Below are 14383 nucleotides of genomic sequence, written 5' to 3'. Positions count from 1 at the left end.
GGGGGAGGGAGGGAATATGTAGAGCTTCAAGAATTTCGGAGTAAATTCTAGAACCACTAGGCCTTCCACCATTTCAAACACCCGATATTTTAGAGGTGAGTGGGAGAAACGAACACGCCCTATTGCGCATCACCTATTTGTATGTGCAGTTGAAAAAAAATAGTTACAAGAAAAAGATGGTCCCAGTGGCTCAACGGCGGCAGACAAGTATTTGCTGTATGGTCCACAGAGTCTCCGTGTACGGGTCGAGAAGAACAAGGAAACTTTATGTAGTATTCTGTGCTCTGTAGTATCTCTGTTGATTGTAAAAAGACTGATAAACAACTGAATATAGATTTCTATGTTCATTCATGTATTGGATTCGTTTGGGACTAGAGACTTTTGAATTACTTCAAGTCTTGGCTATTAATGAAGCAAGACACATGTATGCTATTTTAATATGTGTAAATGAGTCTAATGTTTAAGTAATAAGTTAGCTTGCAGTAGTTATTGTCTATGAAAGTTGGAAATATATAGTGATTGAACTGAAATGTATTTTATGAGTACCAAAATTATTTCAAGTATAGAGAAGTATTTAAATAAATTCCTTTAACCAGCTATAGTCTTCAGAGAAGAAGACTTTGGAAGATCGATGTAGCTGATTACCCAGAGAAGAGGATCGGCTACACACAATGTGCAAGTTAACTGAATCGAGAGACGTGTGTGCCTTGCAACCCAATACCACGCTGTCTCTTGTCATCCAAAAACCATTAGATGTTGACTGTTGGCAATTAGTTCTTGCCCCAAATCAGCCAGTGTGTCAGCATACAACCCAGGAGTGAGACTGGAGCAAACTGGACATTATTGTTAATGGGCTAAATTTAAATATGTAATGGACTTGCATATTACGAATATAATATTTTAATAAGATAAGCTGACATACCCATTCCATTAAATAAAAAAAAGAAGCCAACAATAAATGGCATCGACCCCTATCAAAAAGAGGGTGGGGGAACCCGCTGTATGTCTCCATACCATGTCAACGTACAGTGTGGGGGCAATTGTATAAGTTCATGATGAAAGAAGACCCCCAGGATGCCGCTAAGTTAATATTTATTTAAGAACAAAACAAAAATGAAACACCAACTGAATGTAATCATTGGCAAAGACGTTAATTGTGAATGTGTGGTGGGGCGCAGAAAAATGAAGGAACTTTCATTCAGTTATTTGTATATGATTTTGTTTTTCAGACAGTCTCTGTCAGGCTGTCCGGTATGCAGAAGTTTGGTTATGCTGTACTGCTCAGAGTATGACGGGCTATGAGTCTTTTGTATCATATCTGTTTCCGAAGTGTTAATCACTTTTATTAAAGTGAAATAGAACCAACTCAAGAAAAATTCCTTCATATTTTACATCATCTTGGGAGTCACTGTTGTTTCCTGGAGTCGGCTGCCCGCATCTACAATCGAAATGCAGGAAAAGAAGTCGACGGTAATATTTTCGTAAAATTAACAGAAGGAGAAACTTTCAGAAGACGAGAAATATTATATATACCGGTGGTCCATTGATCGTGACTGGGCCAAATATCTCATGAAATAAGCATCAAACGAAAAAACTACAACGAACGAAACTTGTCTAGCTTGAAGGCGGAAACCAGATTGTGCTATGGTTGGCCTGCTAGATGGTGCTGCCATAAGTCAAACAAATATCAACTGCAGTTTTTTAAAATAGGAAACCCCATTTTTTATTACATATTCATGTAGCACATTAAGAAATATGAACGTTTTAGTTGGACCACTTTTTCACTTTGTGATAGACGGTGCTGTAATAGTCACAAACATATGGCTCACAATTTTAGACAAACAATTGGTAACAGGTAGGTTTTTTAAATTAAAATTCAGAACTTAGATACGTTTGAACATTTTATTTCAGTTGTTCCAATGTGATACTTGTACCTTTGTGAGCTTATCATTTCTGAGAATGCATGCTGTTACAGCGTGATTACCTGTAAATACCACATTAATGCAATAAATGCTCAAAATGATGTCCGCCAACCTCAATGCATTTGGCAATGTGTGTAACAACATTCCTCTCAACAGTGAGCAGTTCACGTTCTGTAATGTTCACACATGCATTGACAATGCGCTGACGCATGTAGTCAGGCATTGTCGGTGCATCACAATCGCAAATATCCTTCAACTTTCCCCACAGAAATAAATCCGGGGACATCAGATCTGGTGAACGTGCGGGCCATGGTATTGTGCTTCGACGACCAATCAACCTGTCATGAAATATGCTATTCAATACCGCTTCAACCGCACGCGAGCTATGTGCCGGACATCCATCATGTTGGAAGTACATTGCCATTCTGTCACGCAGTGAAACATCTTGTAGTAACATCAGTAGAACATTATGTAGGAAATCAGCATACCTTGCACCATTTAGATTGCCATTGATAAAATGGGGGCCAATTATCCTTCCTCCCATAATGCCGCACCATACATTAAGCCGCCTAGGTCGCTCATGTTCCACTTGTCGCAGCCATTGTGGATTTTCCATTGCCCAATAGTGCATATTATGCCGGTTTACATTACCACTGTTGGTGAATGACACTTCGTCACTAAATAGAACGCGTGCAAAAAATCTGTCATCGTCCCATAATTTCTCTTGTGCCCAGTGGCAGAACTGTACACAACGTTCAAAGTCATCGCCATGCAAATGCCTATTGCATAGAAATATGATACAGATGCAATCGATGTTGATGTAGCATTCTCAACACCAACATTTTTGATATTGCTGATTCTCGCGCAGTCTGTCTGCTACTGATGTGTGGATTAGCCGCGACAGCAGCTAAAACACCTACTTGGGTATCATCATTTGTTGCAGGTCAATGGTTGATGTTTCACATGTGGCTGAACACTTCCTGTTTCCTTAAATAACATAACTATCAGGTGAATGGTCCGGACACTTGGATGATGTCGTCCAGGATACCGAGCAGTATACATAGCGCACACCCATTGGGCATTTTGATCACAATAGCCATACATCAACACGATATCGACCTTTTCCGCAATTGGTAAACGGTCCATTTTAACATTGGTAATGTATCATGAAGCAAATACCATTTGCACTGGCGGAATGTTACGTGATACCAAGTACTTATACGTTTGTGACTATTACAGCACCATCTATCACAAAGCGAAAAAAGTGGTCCAACTAAAACATTCATATTTCTTTACGTACTACACGAATATGTAATAAAAATGGGGGTTCCTATTTTAAAAAATGCAGTTGATATCCATTTGACCTATGGCAGTGCCATCTAGCGGGCCAACCTTAGTGCCATCTGGTTTCCCCCTTCAAGCTAGACAAGTTTCGTTCTTTGTAGTTTTTTTGTTCGATGCTTATTTCGTGAGATATTTAGCCTGGTCACTATCAATGGACCACCCTGTATAGTGATAAAGACACAGAAAAAGAAATGTCGCAAGGTTAAGTGAATGAACAATAGCACAGTGTTGTACATGCACAACATTTCATAATAATGCAATTGTACTAACATTCTCTCTTCATTGCAAGCAAAAGGACAATTATCAATCAATTTCTTCCATTTATTTCATTTAAAATTATTTTTTAATTATATATCTTTTTATCTTATACATGGCTGACAGTTATGTGGCACTTTTATTTATGTTGTATGCCAAGACAGATTTGGAATTGTGAACGAGTTGGAGGAGAGCGAAGTCATTTCTTCAACATTCATCAACTCTGTCAATATTTGACAAAAGATGATAACATTAACAAGCAAACATTATTCTGATTTTCCCCAAAAATTCCGTGAAAACAATTTTCTTTTCTCACTCCACTAAATTAATTTTCAGTTATGCAAATGTTAGATTACAACAACAAATTCAACTTTGTAGTTTATTTATTTTCATACTGCACCAATGAAAATTTTAAGAGGAGAAAGGAAATTATTGTACTGTATATAGGCAGGCAAGGGGATGGGGGATGAGGGTGGGGTTGGAAAGGGGGGGGGGGGGCGGAAGGCTGTTACATATACCTAGTGACAACAGTGTGCACGAGGTCGAGTGGTCAGGACTTGAGAGCGGGCATCCAGAGCTGCCATTAAATGACAGAACTGGAAATAGGTACAATAAAGAGAATATATTTCAGTGTATGGAATACAAGGGGCCTCGCCTATGGTTGGAAGTTACCAGGTTTAAACCAGTCTAGGAGGTCAAACAATTAACTGAAATGGGCAACAAAAGGGGAAGCGGTTCATATTAACTGTTATGGTCATTGGCCACTTGTTATGGTCTTCTGCACCATTTGTTAAGGCTGTTTGCTACTTGTTAGCAGCAGACACAGTGGCTGCACCAAAGACTGAGGCGGCATGGAGTTTTACAATTATTTATTGAACTTTCTTTACAATTTCTCCCTCGTCGTCACTACCCAGCCCTGCGGATCCCTCCACCTGGCTGCTGCTGTGTAGATTGTCCGACAATGCGTGCCACGCCCATCGCTGATCACACTCAGAGCCTCAGGCCACCAGTGCTCCGCTGAAGTCAGGATGCCCTGTGGTTGAGATGAACTCCTCGCCATGAGGTCAGCTGCTGAAACCTGCTGCACCGGCGGCTGGGAAGCCATCAGTCGTGATGTCCGCAAGGTCCCGTCATGGACGGACCACACGCTGTGGGGCCGAGTTGCCGTGGAGTCCGGTGCCTGTGACCAAGACCACGCTGCAGGCGGTCCTGCTGGAAGTTCCAGCTGTAGTTAGTCAGCCATGGTGCTGACCAAACTCGGGTCGACCCCCAGAGCTGAAGTTGACATCTGGCAGCGAACGCATGACTCCTGCAAGGTGAAACAGACTTCCGGAATTGTCACCTACAAAAATGGAACATTTGGACATGGACCACATCCGTCCTCATATACGAACTGCTTCCTAATGGCTTCTGTCTGTTGCTGCCTGCGCTCCACTATTTATATCCGGCAGGAGGACATTTTTGACCCTCGGTGGTAGCTTTTTGTTATTACTCCCACAGTATATTGCAGCGTAACTTAGCGTGCTGGCCTCACTTCTCCTAATTCAGCACTCTCCAGGCTTTGCTTGGCACTCGGTCTGCGTGCGTCCTTGCGTCAGCTTGTTGGTAGACTGCAACTGTCAGCAAGGCTATCTGTGCCGCGCTTACTTCGCTATGCCGCGGTGCCGGCTGCCTCTGTTTTTGCCATTCTCCATTGCGTGAAGCAACGCTTACTACATGTAGCCACAACACTGCCTCCTCCTAAAAATTAAATTCGTCCCTGAATTTACCCTATATGTAACTCTAGGTTTATTCTATATTCTGCTGCTTCCCTATATACATACAGGTTGCCCTGACTCATGCCCCACTGGTAATCCATTCTATAGGAATCTCATGGAGCAGTCTTGCATTAACATGCTGAATCCTCCATTTTAATAAGACATATACCACACCGATAAATACAATCAATATGGTAATAGTACTGGTTGAGATACCAATGGTCACTATGTTATGTTTCTGCCTGGTATCATACTCATCCACACGCCTTAATAATTGCTGCATTGAAATTTGACCTTTCTCCGAATCTACTAGTTTATCTATCATTCGCAATAGTGTAGCATCCAAGGTGTTGTTAATATACGTCACATTTTCTCCTGGACTGATACTGAATGATGTATCTGGCCAGTACAATGTCAGATGAGTATTTGTAACCTTGGTGACTATCGTGACTGTCGCTGGTAACCTAAAACGATCCCCTACTATTTCACAATTTGTCCCGTTGATTAGCAAAGCACTGTCCCGTAATTTCATCTCCGTGGCTGCTTTCCAATTCCCATTGTCATAACACTTGGCTGATATCCTGTCCGTATCGAATACATAATACAACCAATGCCTCCCAACTTGCTGAAAATGTGGCGTAGGCTTCACTATTATTCTCCGACACTCCAAAGCTTCTGATTCTGCCCTAAATAACTGGATCTCACATGCCCCTGGCCTGTGAAAACAATCTGTGATGGACAAATGGAAACTGACTCCGTTAGACATCTACTCAACTCTGAACTCAACATAGTAGCATGAGTATCCCCCTCCTTAGAAATTAATAAAATCTGCTGTGCCCTGAACTGTACGCCCTTCCCCATGCGCTCCCATCTGACCGGATAAGGATGCACTGTGTAACAGTGATATTGTCTCCCCACACTAGTTATTGGAAATCTAATCTCTATATACATCTTAACTAGATCCGTTGTTACCTTAATCCTAGACATATGATAAAAAAGGGACATGCTCACTTCAATTATTGGTACTACATGCTCTACCCCCTCTGGAAACTCTCTCTCTGCCTGCTTCAGACTCCATCTGAATTTTTCTGGTGACATCAATGTCACACTCACTTGCCCATGCACAAAAATAATACACACATGATAATTACTGCTAACTACACATCCCTTGAACGCAACTTATACTTGATACCCAGTTTATTGTATGCTTCCGACGCTTCTTTTCGCTTTCTGCCGGAAGGGGAAGTACGTATACACGAATCTACTACTTCCTGGAATGGCTTAACTCTACTAACGCGAACCACCGTTGTCTTGGCAGGCAATTGTAATTTTACATTGACAGATGATGTCATTTCCACTACCTGGTATGGTCCCTGGAACTTGTTTGTGAACTTCTTGGTTCTCCCTTTTGGAACATTTGGAACATACGGATTAGCTAGTAGCACCCATTGGCCTACTCTGTACTGTGGCAACTTCCTCGTTGTACCTCCCATCCATTCTTGTCGTTCCAACGCTTTCATGTTACCTCGTCTAACTCTCTGCCATACTTCCTTAATGGTTTTCGCAAATTGCCTTACGTGCTCATCCTCCGCTCCCAGCCTTGGACGAAGCATGTCAAAAGGTCTCGTCTAACTCTCTGCCATACTTCCTTAATGGTTTTCGCAAATTGCCTTACGTGCTCATCCTCCGCTCCCAGCCTTGGACGAAGCATGTCAAAAGGAGATGGCATCTTCCGCCCATACACCACTTTGAACGGCGACAATCCTGTCGACGTATGTACCTTACTATTATATGCACTGGTTATGAATTGCAAGCACACATCCCAGTCAGTGTGTTGACTATTTACATAGTGACTCAACATCTTAGTGATTGTGCAATGCACTCTCTTCGTTTGCCCGTTTGCTTGCGGATGGAATGGACTAGTCCATAGCTTCTTTACCTTCAGTAACTTACACAGCTGGTTCATCAGAGCAGATGTGAAATTAGTACCTTGATCCGAAAGAAAGACTGAGGTATCCCATACGTGAGTAACCAATTATTAACTAAAGCTTGTGCCACCATACTTGCTTTCTGATCTAGTAATGTGACCATGACTAAATACCTAGAAAAGTGGTCAATCACTGTTAACACATACTTATTGCCTGCTGCACTCCTATTAAGTGGACCTAATACATCGATTCCGATTTGTTGGAAAGGTCTGTCTGTCTCTGCCAATCTTTGAAGCTGAATGTTTTGATGGCTCAAATCCGCATGTTGTGCACATGGCACACAATTCCTGACTTACTCGTCCACATCCTGATGTCGTGTCCTCCACCAAAACTTCTCCGCTATCCGCCTATCCATAGCTCTTCTCCCACCATGTCCTGAAAGAAAATGGTCATGCACCTGTTGCAAAACTTCAGATCTTAACACTGCTGGTACGACGACGCGCGGGCCGCATTTCGTCGACCTACAAAGTAACCCGTCCTGTACTAGGAACTGCGGTTGCTTTCTGAAGAATTGGCAATCACTATCCATGGCTTGTGCCCTTTTCAACTCATCTTCAGTCACCCCTGTTACTTGTAATACTGCCACTTTCCTGCTCAATGCGTCAGCATTGAGTTTCAGCGCCCATCTCACTAGCCTACTTCCTGGGTCTTTCAAGACCTAATAACCATTTCAGAGCTGAATGATCCATCACAACCTTAAATCTTCTACCGTACAGATAACATTGAAAGTACGAAATCCCTTATATTACTGCTAACAATTCCTTCTCCATCCTAACTGATAACATGCCCAAGATAATTTACTTTTGCTTTCACAAAATGGCATTTGTCCAAACTTACTGTTAGCCGTGCTGCCTCTAATCTTGTAAACACCTCCTCTAACCGTTCCACATACTGCTCTATATCTCTTGAAAAAACTATAATGTCATCCAGATACACCATGCATTTTTTCGCTTTCAACCCGCGAAGGACTCCATCCAACAACCTCTGAAATGCTGCTGGAGCGTTTTTTAGTCCAAACGGCATTCTTATATACTCGAAGTGATTACAATGTGTCATAAATGCTGTTTTTGGCCTGTCCTCTGGACATACTTCAATCTGGTGATAACCACTTCCCAAATCCATAGTGGAGGAAAATTTACACTGCCCTAGGTTGTCTAACGTTTCTGTGATATTAGAAATTGGATATACATCCGCCACTGTCCATTCATTCAAGTGTCTGTAATCGCAACAAAAGCAAAATTTTTTCGACCCGTCCGCTGTCTTCTTCGGAACTAGGACCACACTACTAGACCAAGGACTATTATTGTGCTGGATTATCCTATCTTCCAGTTGTTGCTCTATTAATTGCTCTACTACTGGTTGTAATTGTTTCAGTAGTCTGTATGGCTTACGATACACCGGAGCATGATTCCCTGTTGGAATACGATGCTGTGTTGTCGGTGTAGCAGGTAACGTACCCTGTGCTTCAAACAATGCTTTATACTTTAGCAATAATACTTCCATACCCGAATGATCATTTTCTCTCAAATGATTTACCTTGTCACGAAGTGCAGATGTGCTCACGGTTTGGTTTACATCATAGTCTAGCTTCGAACTACCGATGTCCTCTTCATCCTTTAACTCAACTGTGGCTATTACTAATCCCTTCGGCAGATCGAAAGCAACCTGCCCGAAATTATCTAAACTCATTGGAACCATAAAATGTCCATTTATGTCCGTTACCCATGATACACTCCTATGAATAAAGCAATGCTTTTCGTCTAAAACCTCATTACTCGGTAGTGGCTCTACCAAAAATAAACCCTGCTGTGGCATATCGACATCCACCAGTACCCAGATGAACTTCCCTGTACCTGTTTGTACTTTGTCACACGAAATCACCTTCAATGCACTTGTACGTAGTTTAGTTGTATCACCTTAGCTATCGGTGCACCTTGTGACTGTGAAACATTTGCAACGGCTGTACCCATTGAGAACAAGTTCCCATCGAGTTCCAGCGTATGTTGGGAAAGGTCAATTTTGGCGTGATGTTTAATCAGAAAGTCCAACCCAAGTATCACTGAAAATTCCTGTCACACAGTTGACAACACCTCCATTTGCTCCCAGAACCACACGTTCCCTATCTTAAACTTGAGCTGTGCTGTCGCTAGTGCATCTAATTTTTTATTACCTACTGTGCGCAATCTGTATTTTGGAGCTTCCAATCCTTTCTTGTCCATGAGGTCCACACTGACAACTGATACATGCGCTCCAGTATCCACTAAAACTCTTCACCACTAATCTTTTATCGAAACCATCAAACTACAATCGGCCTCTTCGGGCACTCCCTGAGTATCTCTTTTTACTGGGAATGCCTCCTGACAGCAGGAACACTCCCTTTTTCATTTAACAGTTTTTTACCTGCTTTATCATTAACACGTTTCTTGGATTTGCACTGCTGTGCCTTATGCCCTATTTTCTGACAATTGAAACACTGCGGTTCCCAACATTGTCCCTTAAAATGATCTTGCTTCCCACAACGGTAACACTCTTTGGAAGACGAAAAAATTTTCTTATCATTGTGACTTCTAGTGGCGTTATCCACTTCCTGCAAATGTGTGGCTATGCGCAACGCTGCTGCCAAGTCACTAGGATTTTCCATCCATTTCCGGCATGAAAAATCCGGCGAGACCCCCTCGCAAAAATGCGTCTAAAGTTCTATTCTCTGCTTCTTTCAATAGAACTTCATTTGCACTCGCATCTTGCATTAACTCATATGTGTGTGCATTCATTCTCCTAATTCTGTCTGAAAATTCTTCTACTGTTTCACCATTTTTTGCATCATCCTCCCCAATTTTTCTCTAAAATCTGGCACTGTTTTGTTTCCTAAACCTTTGCAACAATCCCTCAGTCAACTCTGTGAATATAGTAGCATCCTTTAACCCTTCGTGGTATGCCGCATAAGTCTCTGCATCACCTACTAACCGTAACCTCGCCATGTGCAAACACATTTCATCTGACCAGCCACACAGCCTAGCCGTACTACGTACGTCACCAATGAAAACATGCACATCCTCTGATGTTTTACCCGAGAAGGAAGGTATCAAATTAGCCGCTAAACAATCTACCACACCGGAAAAGATAGTACCCTTGCATTCTACACTATCGCTTCCCAAGCTGATTTGAATATTTTGCAACAATTGTTGCTCCATCCTCTGCATGTGCTGCTTTTGCAACTTATTTTCATCAATCAGTTTCTTAACTTGCTCTTTCAATGTGACTACGGCATCACTTTTCCTGGTTGCACGTGTCTCTGTCATTTCCCATGTGGTATACCTCATCTCACAAAAATAAAATTGTATTACCCAGAAGCGAGTTAATTCCTTGCATGTCTAATGGCAAGCCATCTAGACTTACCACATTGCCCCATTACATGACCATAGAAGCCGCACACACCACAAGTGCTTGGTACAAATGTATTGCAAGGAGCGACATGACCTGTTAATCCGCACACTACGCATTTAGATGGTACTAAGTTAACATGACTATCATTCCCATGAAACTGTGGTAAGTCTACAGGGCTGCTAGGCCTATCAAATGACACTCTCACATCCCTTAACGTTACCCTTAACATGTCTAGCTACACAGAGGGAAGGCAGTTGCTGGATTCACCCTATTCGGTGAATAGGTCTGCACGGTGCTAGTCAAAGTCGTGGCATGGGTGCGCTTGACACCACTTGTTACGACAGAGGGCCATTTGTTATGGCTTCTGCACCATTTGTTATAGCCATTTGCTACTTGTTAGCAGCAGACACAGCGGCTGCGCCAAAGACTGAGACGGCGTGGAGTTTTACAATTATTTATTGAACTTTCTTTACAATTTCTCCCTCGTCGTCACTGCCAAGCCCTGCGAATCCCTCCGCCTAGCTGCTGCTGTGTAGATTCTCCAACAATGCGCGCCCGGAGCCTCAGGCCACCAGTGCTCCACTGAAGTCAGGATGCCTTGTGGTTTAGATGAACTCCTCGCCATGAGGTCAGCTGCCGACACCTGCAGCACTGGCGGCTGGGAAGCCATCAGTTGCGATGTCCGTGAGGTCCCGTCATGGACGGACCACATGCTATGGGGGCCAGGTTGCTGTGGAGTCTGGGCGTCAGTCACCTGCGGCGCCTGTGACCAAGACCGCACTGCGGCCGATCCTGCTGGAAGTTCTCACTGTAGTTAGTCAGCCATGGTGCCGACAGAACTCGGGCCGACCCCCAGAGATGAAGTTGACATCTGGCGGCAAACGGATGACTCCTGCAAGGTGGAACAGACTTCCAGAATCGTCACCTATGAAGATTGAACATTTGGACATGGACCACGTCTGTCCTCAGATCCGAACTGCTTCCTAATGGCTTCTGTCTGTTGCTGCCTGCGCTCCACTATTTATATCCGGCAGGAGGACGTTTTTTACCCTCGGTGGTAGCTTTTTGTTATTACTCCCACAGTATACTGCAGCTTAACTTAGCATGCTGGTCTCACTTCTCCTTACTCAGCACTCTCCAGGCTTCGCTCGGTGCTCGGTCTGCGTGCGTCCTTGCATCAGCTTGTTGGTTGACTGCAACTGTTAGCAATGCTATTTGTGCCACGCTTACTTCACAATGCCGCAATTGCCGGCTGCCTCTGTTTTACCATTCTCTACAGCGTGAAGAGGCTCTGCCTTCTGGAAAGAAATCTGTTCTGCTCAACGTCTGGATTACAAGAGAGAAGCAACTGTGTTCCACACCGCAGAACACTCTAGCATCCACACACGGATTGTATCCAATGCATGCTATCGCTAAAACCAATGGCATGAATTCCCTAGCAGCTTCAGCAGAGGTCTCAGGGCATCTCTTGTCAGCAGCTTTAACTGGACAGAACTGCCTTGGTTTTGAAAGACAGGCAACTTGTGTTATGCAGGCACACCATAAGTTGCTTTAGGAGTAAACTTGTAAAGATTTGACTGGGCCTTTGAAATTAATTTTTTAAATCAATTCCCTAAAATATTTCTTGACTGGCTGCCACCATGTACATTATTATTATTATTTTATGTCAAGCATAGGTAGAACATTCCAATACTGAATGGACTTCACTCCCTTGCAGTTCATGTACAATTCCACATCCTTCTAGCCTATTCCATCTCAGTGTCCTCTGCCGGCCTCAACCCTCTTAAAACTTTGAAATCCATACTAGCATTTCCACAGTTCCTCTCTTTTTCTTGATACTTTTCAATTCAAAAACTCCTGACTCTTGCTTCCAAAATGTTTATTATTTATTTAATACCTACCCTTTGGCAGCTCTCTTCCTTCCTTTATACTTTCATTTTCTCATTTGTCTTGCTGTATCTTACTCTTAATGATACTGGTTTCATCACTGTTAATAAGTAAACTATGGTGTTTTTAATAGAAGATAGTTTGTATCCTTTTATTTCCATATGTGGCAAGTATTGTCTTTTGATGCAGTAACTATAACGTCTCCTTTGTAATTAAAAGCACAAGAAAATACATCATCTTTGTGCCCTTCAAGAATCTGTAGACACTTCCCTGTTTCTGAATCCCACAGTCGTGCCGTATGGTCTGCTGATGCTGTCAGTAATTGAGAACCTGCTGGATTGAAACACACCTGCAACAATGAACAATGTAATATCAGCACTCTATTGCTGTATTTTTTTTTTACTACATTATCATTATAATAGGGAGTACATGCTAAATGCATTGTAATATTATGCAGACACACTGCTGTCACATTCTACATGTGATTAATGTAGGGTGGAACCAAATATCAGAAACTCGAAGTTGGAATATCAACAATATAGAAAGAATAGATATCTACTCAACATAAAGATGGTATGTTGAGTTTCAGACAGGTGCAATGAAAATATTGTTACTCATTTAGCTTTCAGCCAAAGACTTCTTCAGAAGAAAAACACACACACACACATTCATACACGCAAGCACACCTCTCACACAAGTGACCGCCATCTCCAGGAGCTCGGACTGGAATGCAACCATCTCACTGAATAAAAATGTAGGGTGGAGGCTGAAATGCAGCTGATGCAACAAATAATAACAAATGAGTGCCATGTACAGAAAGCTAAATCATTAATTATTAGTTTTAAAAACTCTGATAATTCTTCATAAAAGAACTAGAAAGTAAACGGGAGACAAAAAGAATTCTGGAAAGCAAGCAAATGTATAGTTCTTTCTCCCCTCTCTCTGTGCACATCTCAAAAGCAACCCTTAGTTAATGAGAACCTGAGATTCACGTTAATATTTGCAGTATTGGTACCCATTATTTTTAAAGTTATTGCTAGTATAACTATGACTAGTGTAAGTATGACTCTTCATTTTGAATTATCATCTTCCAGTATGCATTCAGTATTACAAACAAATATGTTTACAATTATACACATTTAGATGATGGTTATTAGAGATCCTGTAGTTAGACTAATAATGGATGAAAATACACTACTAGTTTAATGAGTTATACACCCGAACTTGGGTAAAACATACTAAACTCTGAGATTAGAAAATGGTCCATATCCAACACTGCTAGAAGTGGGCGCCTGTCAGAGCAGAAAGATTATTCCTGAAGCTCAATGCATTTTGTTTCTGCCTTCCACATACTTTATATACTCCAATGAAAAATCATATGATTATTTCTATAACTTCCACTAAAAATTTGGCCAAATATAAAGGACAGCAATGTCCTACTTTGTTGTTGTTGTGCTCTTCAGTCCAGAGACTGGTTTGATGCAGCTCTCCATGTTACCCTATCTTGTGCAAGTTTCTTTATCTTGAAGTACCTACTGCAACCTAGAACCTTCTGAACCTGCATAGTGTATTCATCTCTTGGTTTCTCTTTACAAATTGTACCCTCCACGCTGCCCTCCAATACTAAATTAGTGATCCCTTGATGCCTCAGAACATGTCCTACCAATGTGTTCCCTCTTTTCTCAAGTTGTGCCACAAACTCCTCTTCTCCCCAATTCTATTCAATGCCTCCTCATTAGTTATGTGAACTACCCATCTAATCTTCAGCATTCTTCTGTAGCACCACATTTCGAAAGCTTCTATTCTCTTCTTGTCCAAACTATTTATTGTCCATGTTTCACTTCCA

At 42.0% G+C, this 14383-nt stretch overlaps 1 protein-coding gene across 1 annotated transcript in view; it reads right to left on the bottom strand.

Moving 5' to 3' along the window:
* Positions 1 to 12688: 12688 nt before the first annotated feature.
* LOC126307306 (dynein assembly factor with WDR repeat domains 1) overlaps positions 12689 to 14383 on the bottom strand; it is a 66290-nt gene continuing 64595 nt past the window's right edge. The window contains exon 9 of the mRNA XM_049992071.1: positions 12689 to 12886. Within this exon, the coding sequence (XP_049848028.1) occupies positions 12689 to 12886 (198 nt within the window). The remainder of the gene's footprint in view (positions 12887 to 14383) is intronic.

Source organism: Schistocerca gregaria, chromosome 1 (genome assembly GCF_023897955.1).
Source record: "Schistocerca gregaria isolate iqSchGreg1 chromosome 1, iqSchGreg1.2, whole genome shotgun sequence".
Lineage (NCBI taxonomy): Eukaryota > Metazoa > Arthropoda > Insecta > Orthoptera > Acrididae > Schistocerca > Schistocerca gregaria.
The sequence above is the reverse complement of the archived record's forward strand: the minus strand, read 5'-3'. Positions and strand labels throughout refer to the sequence as shown.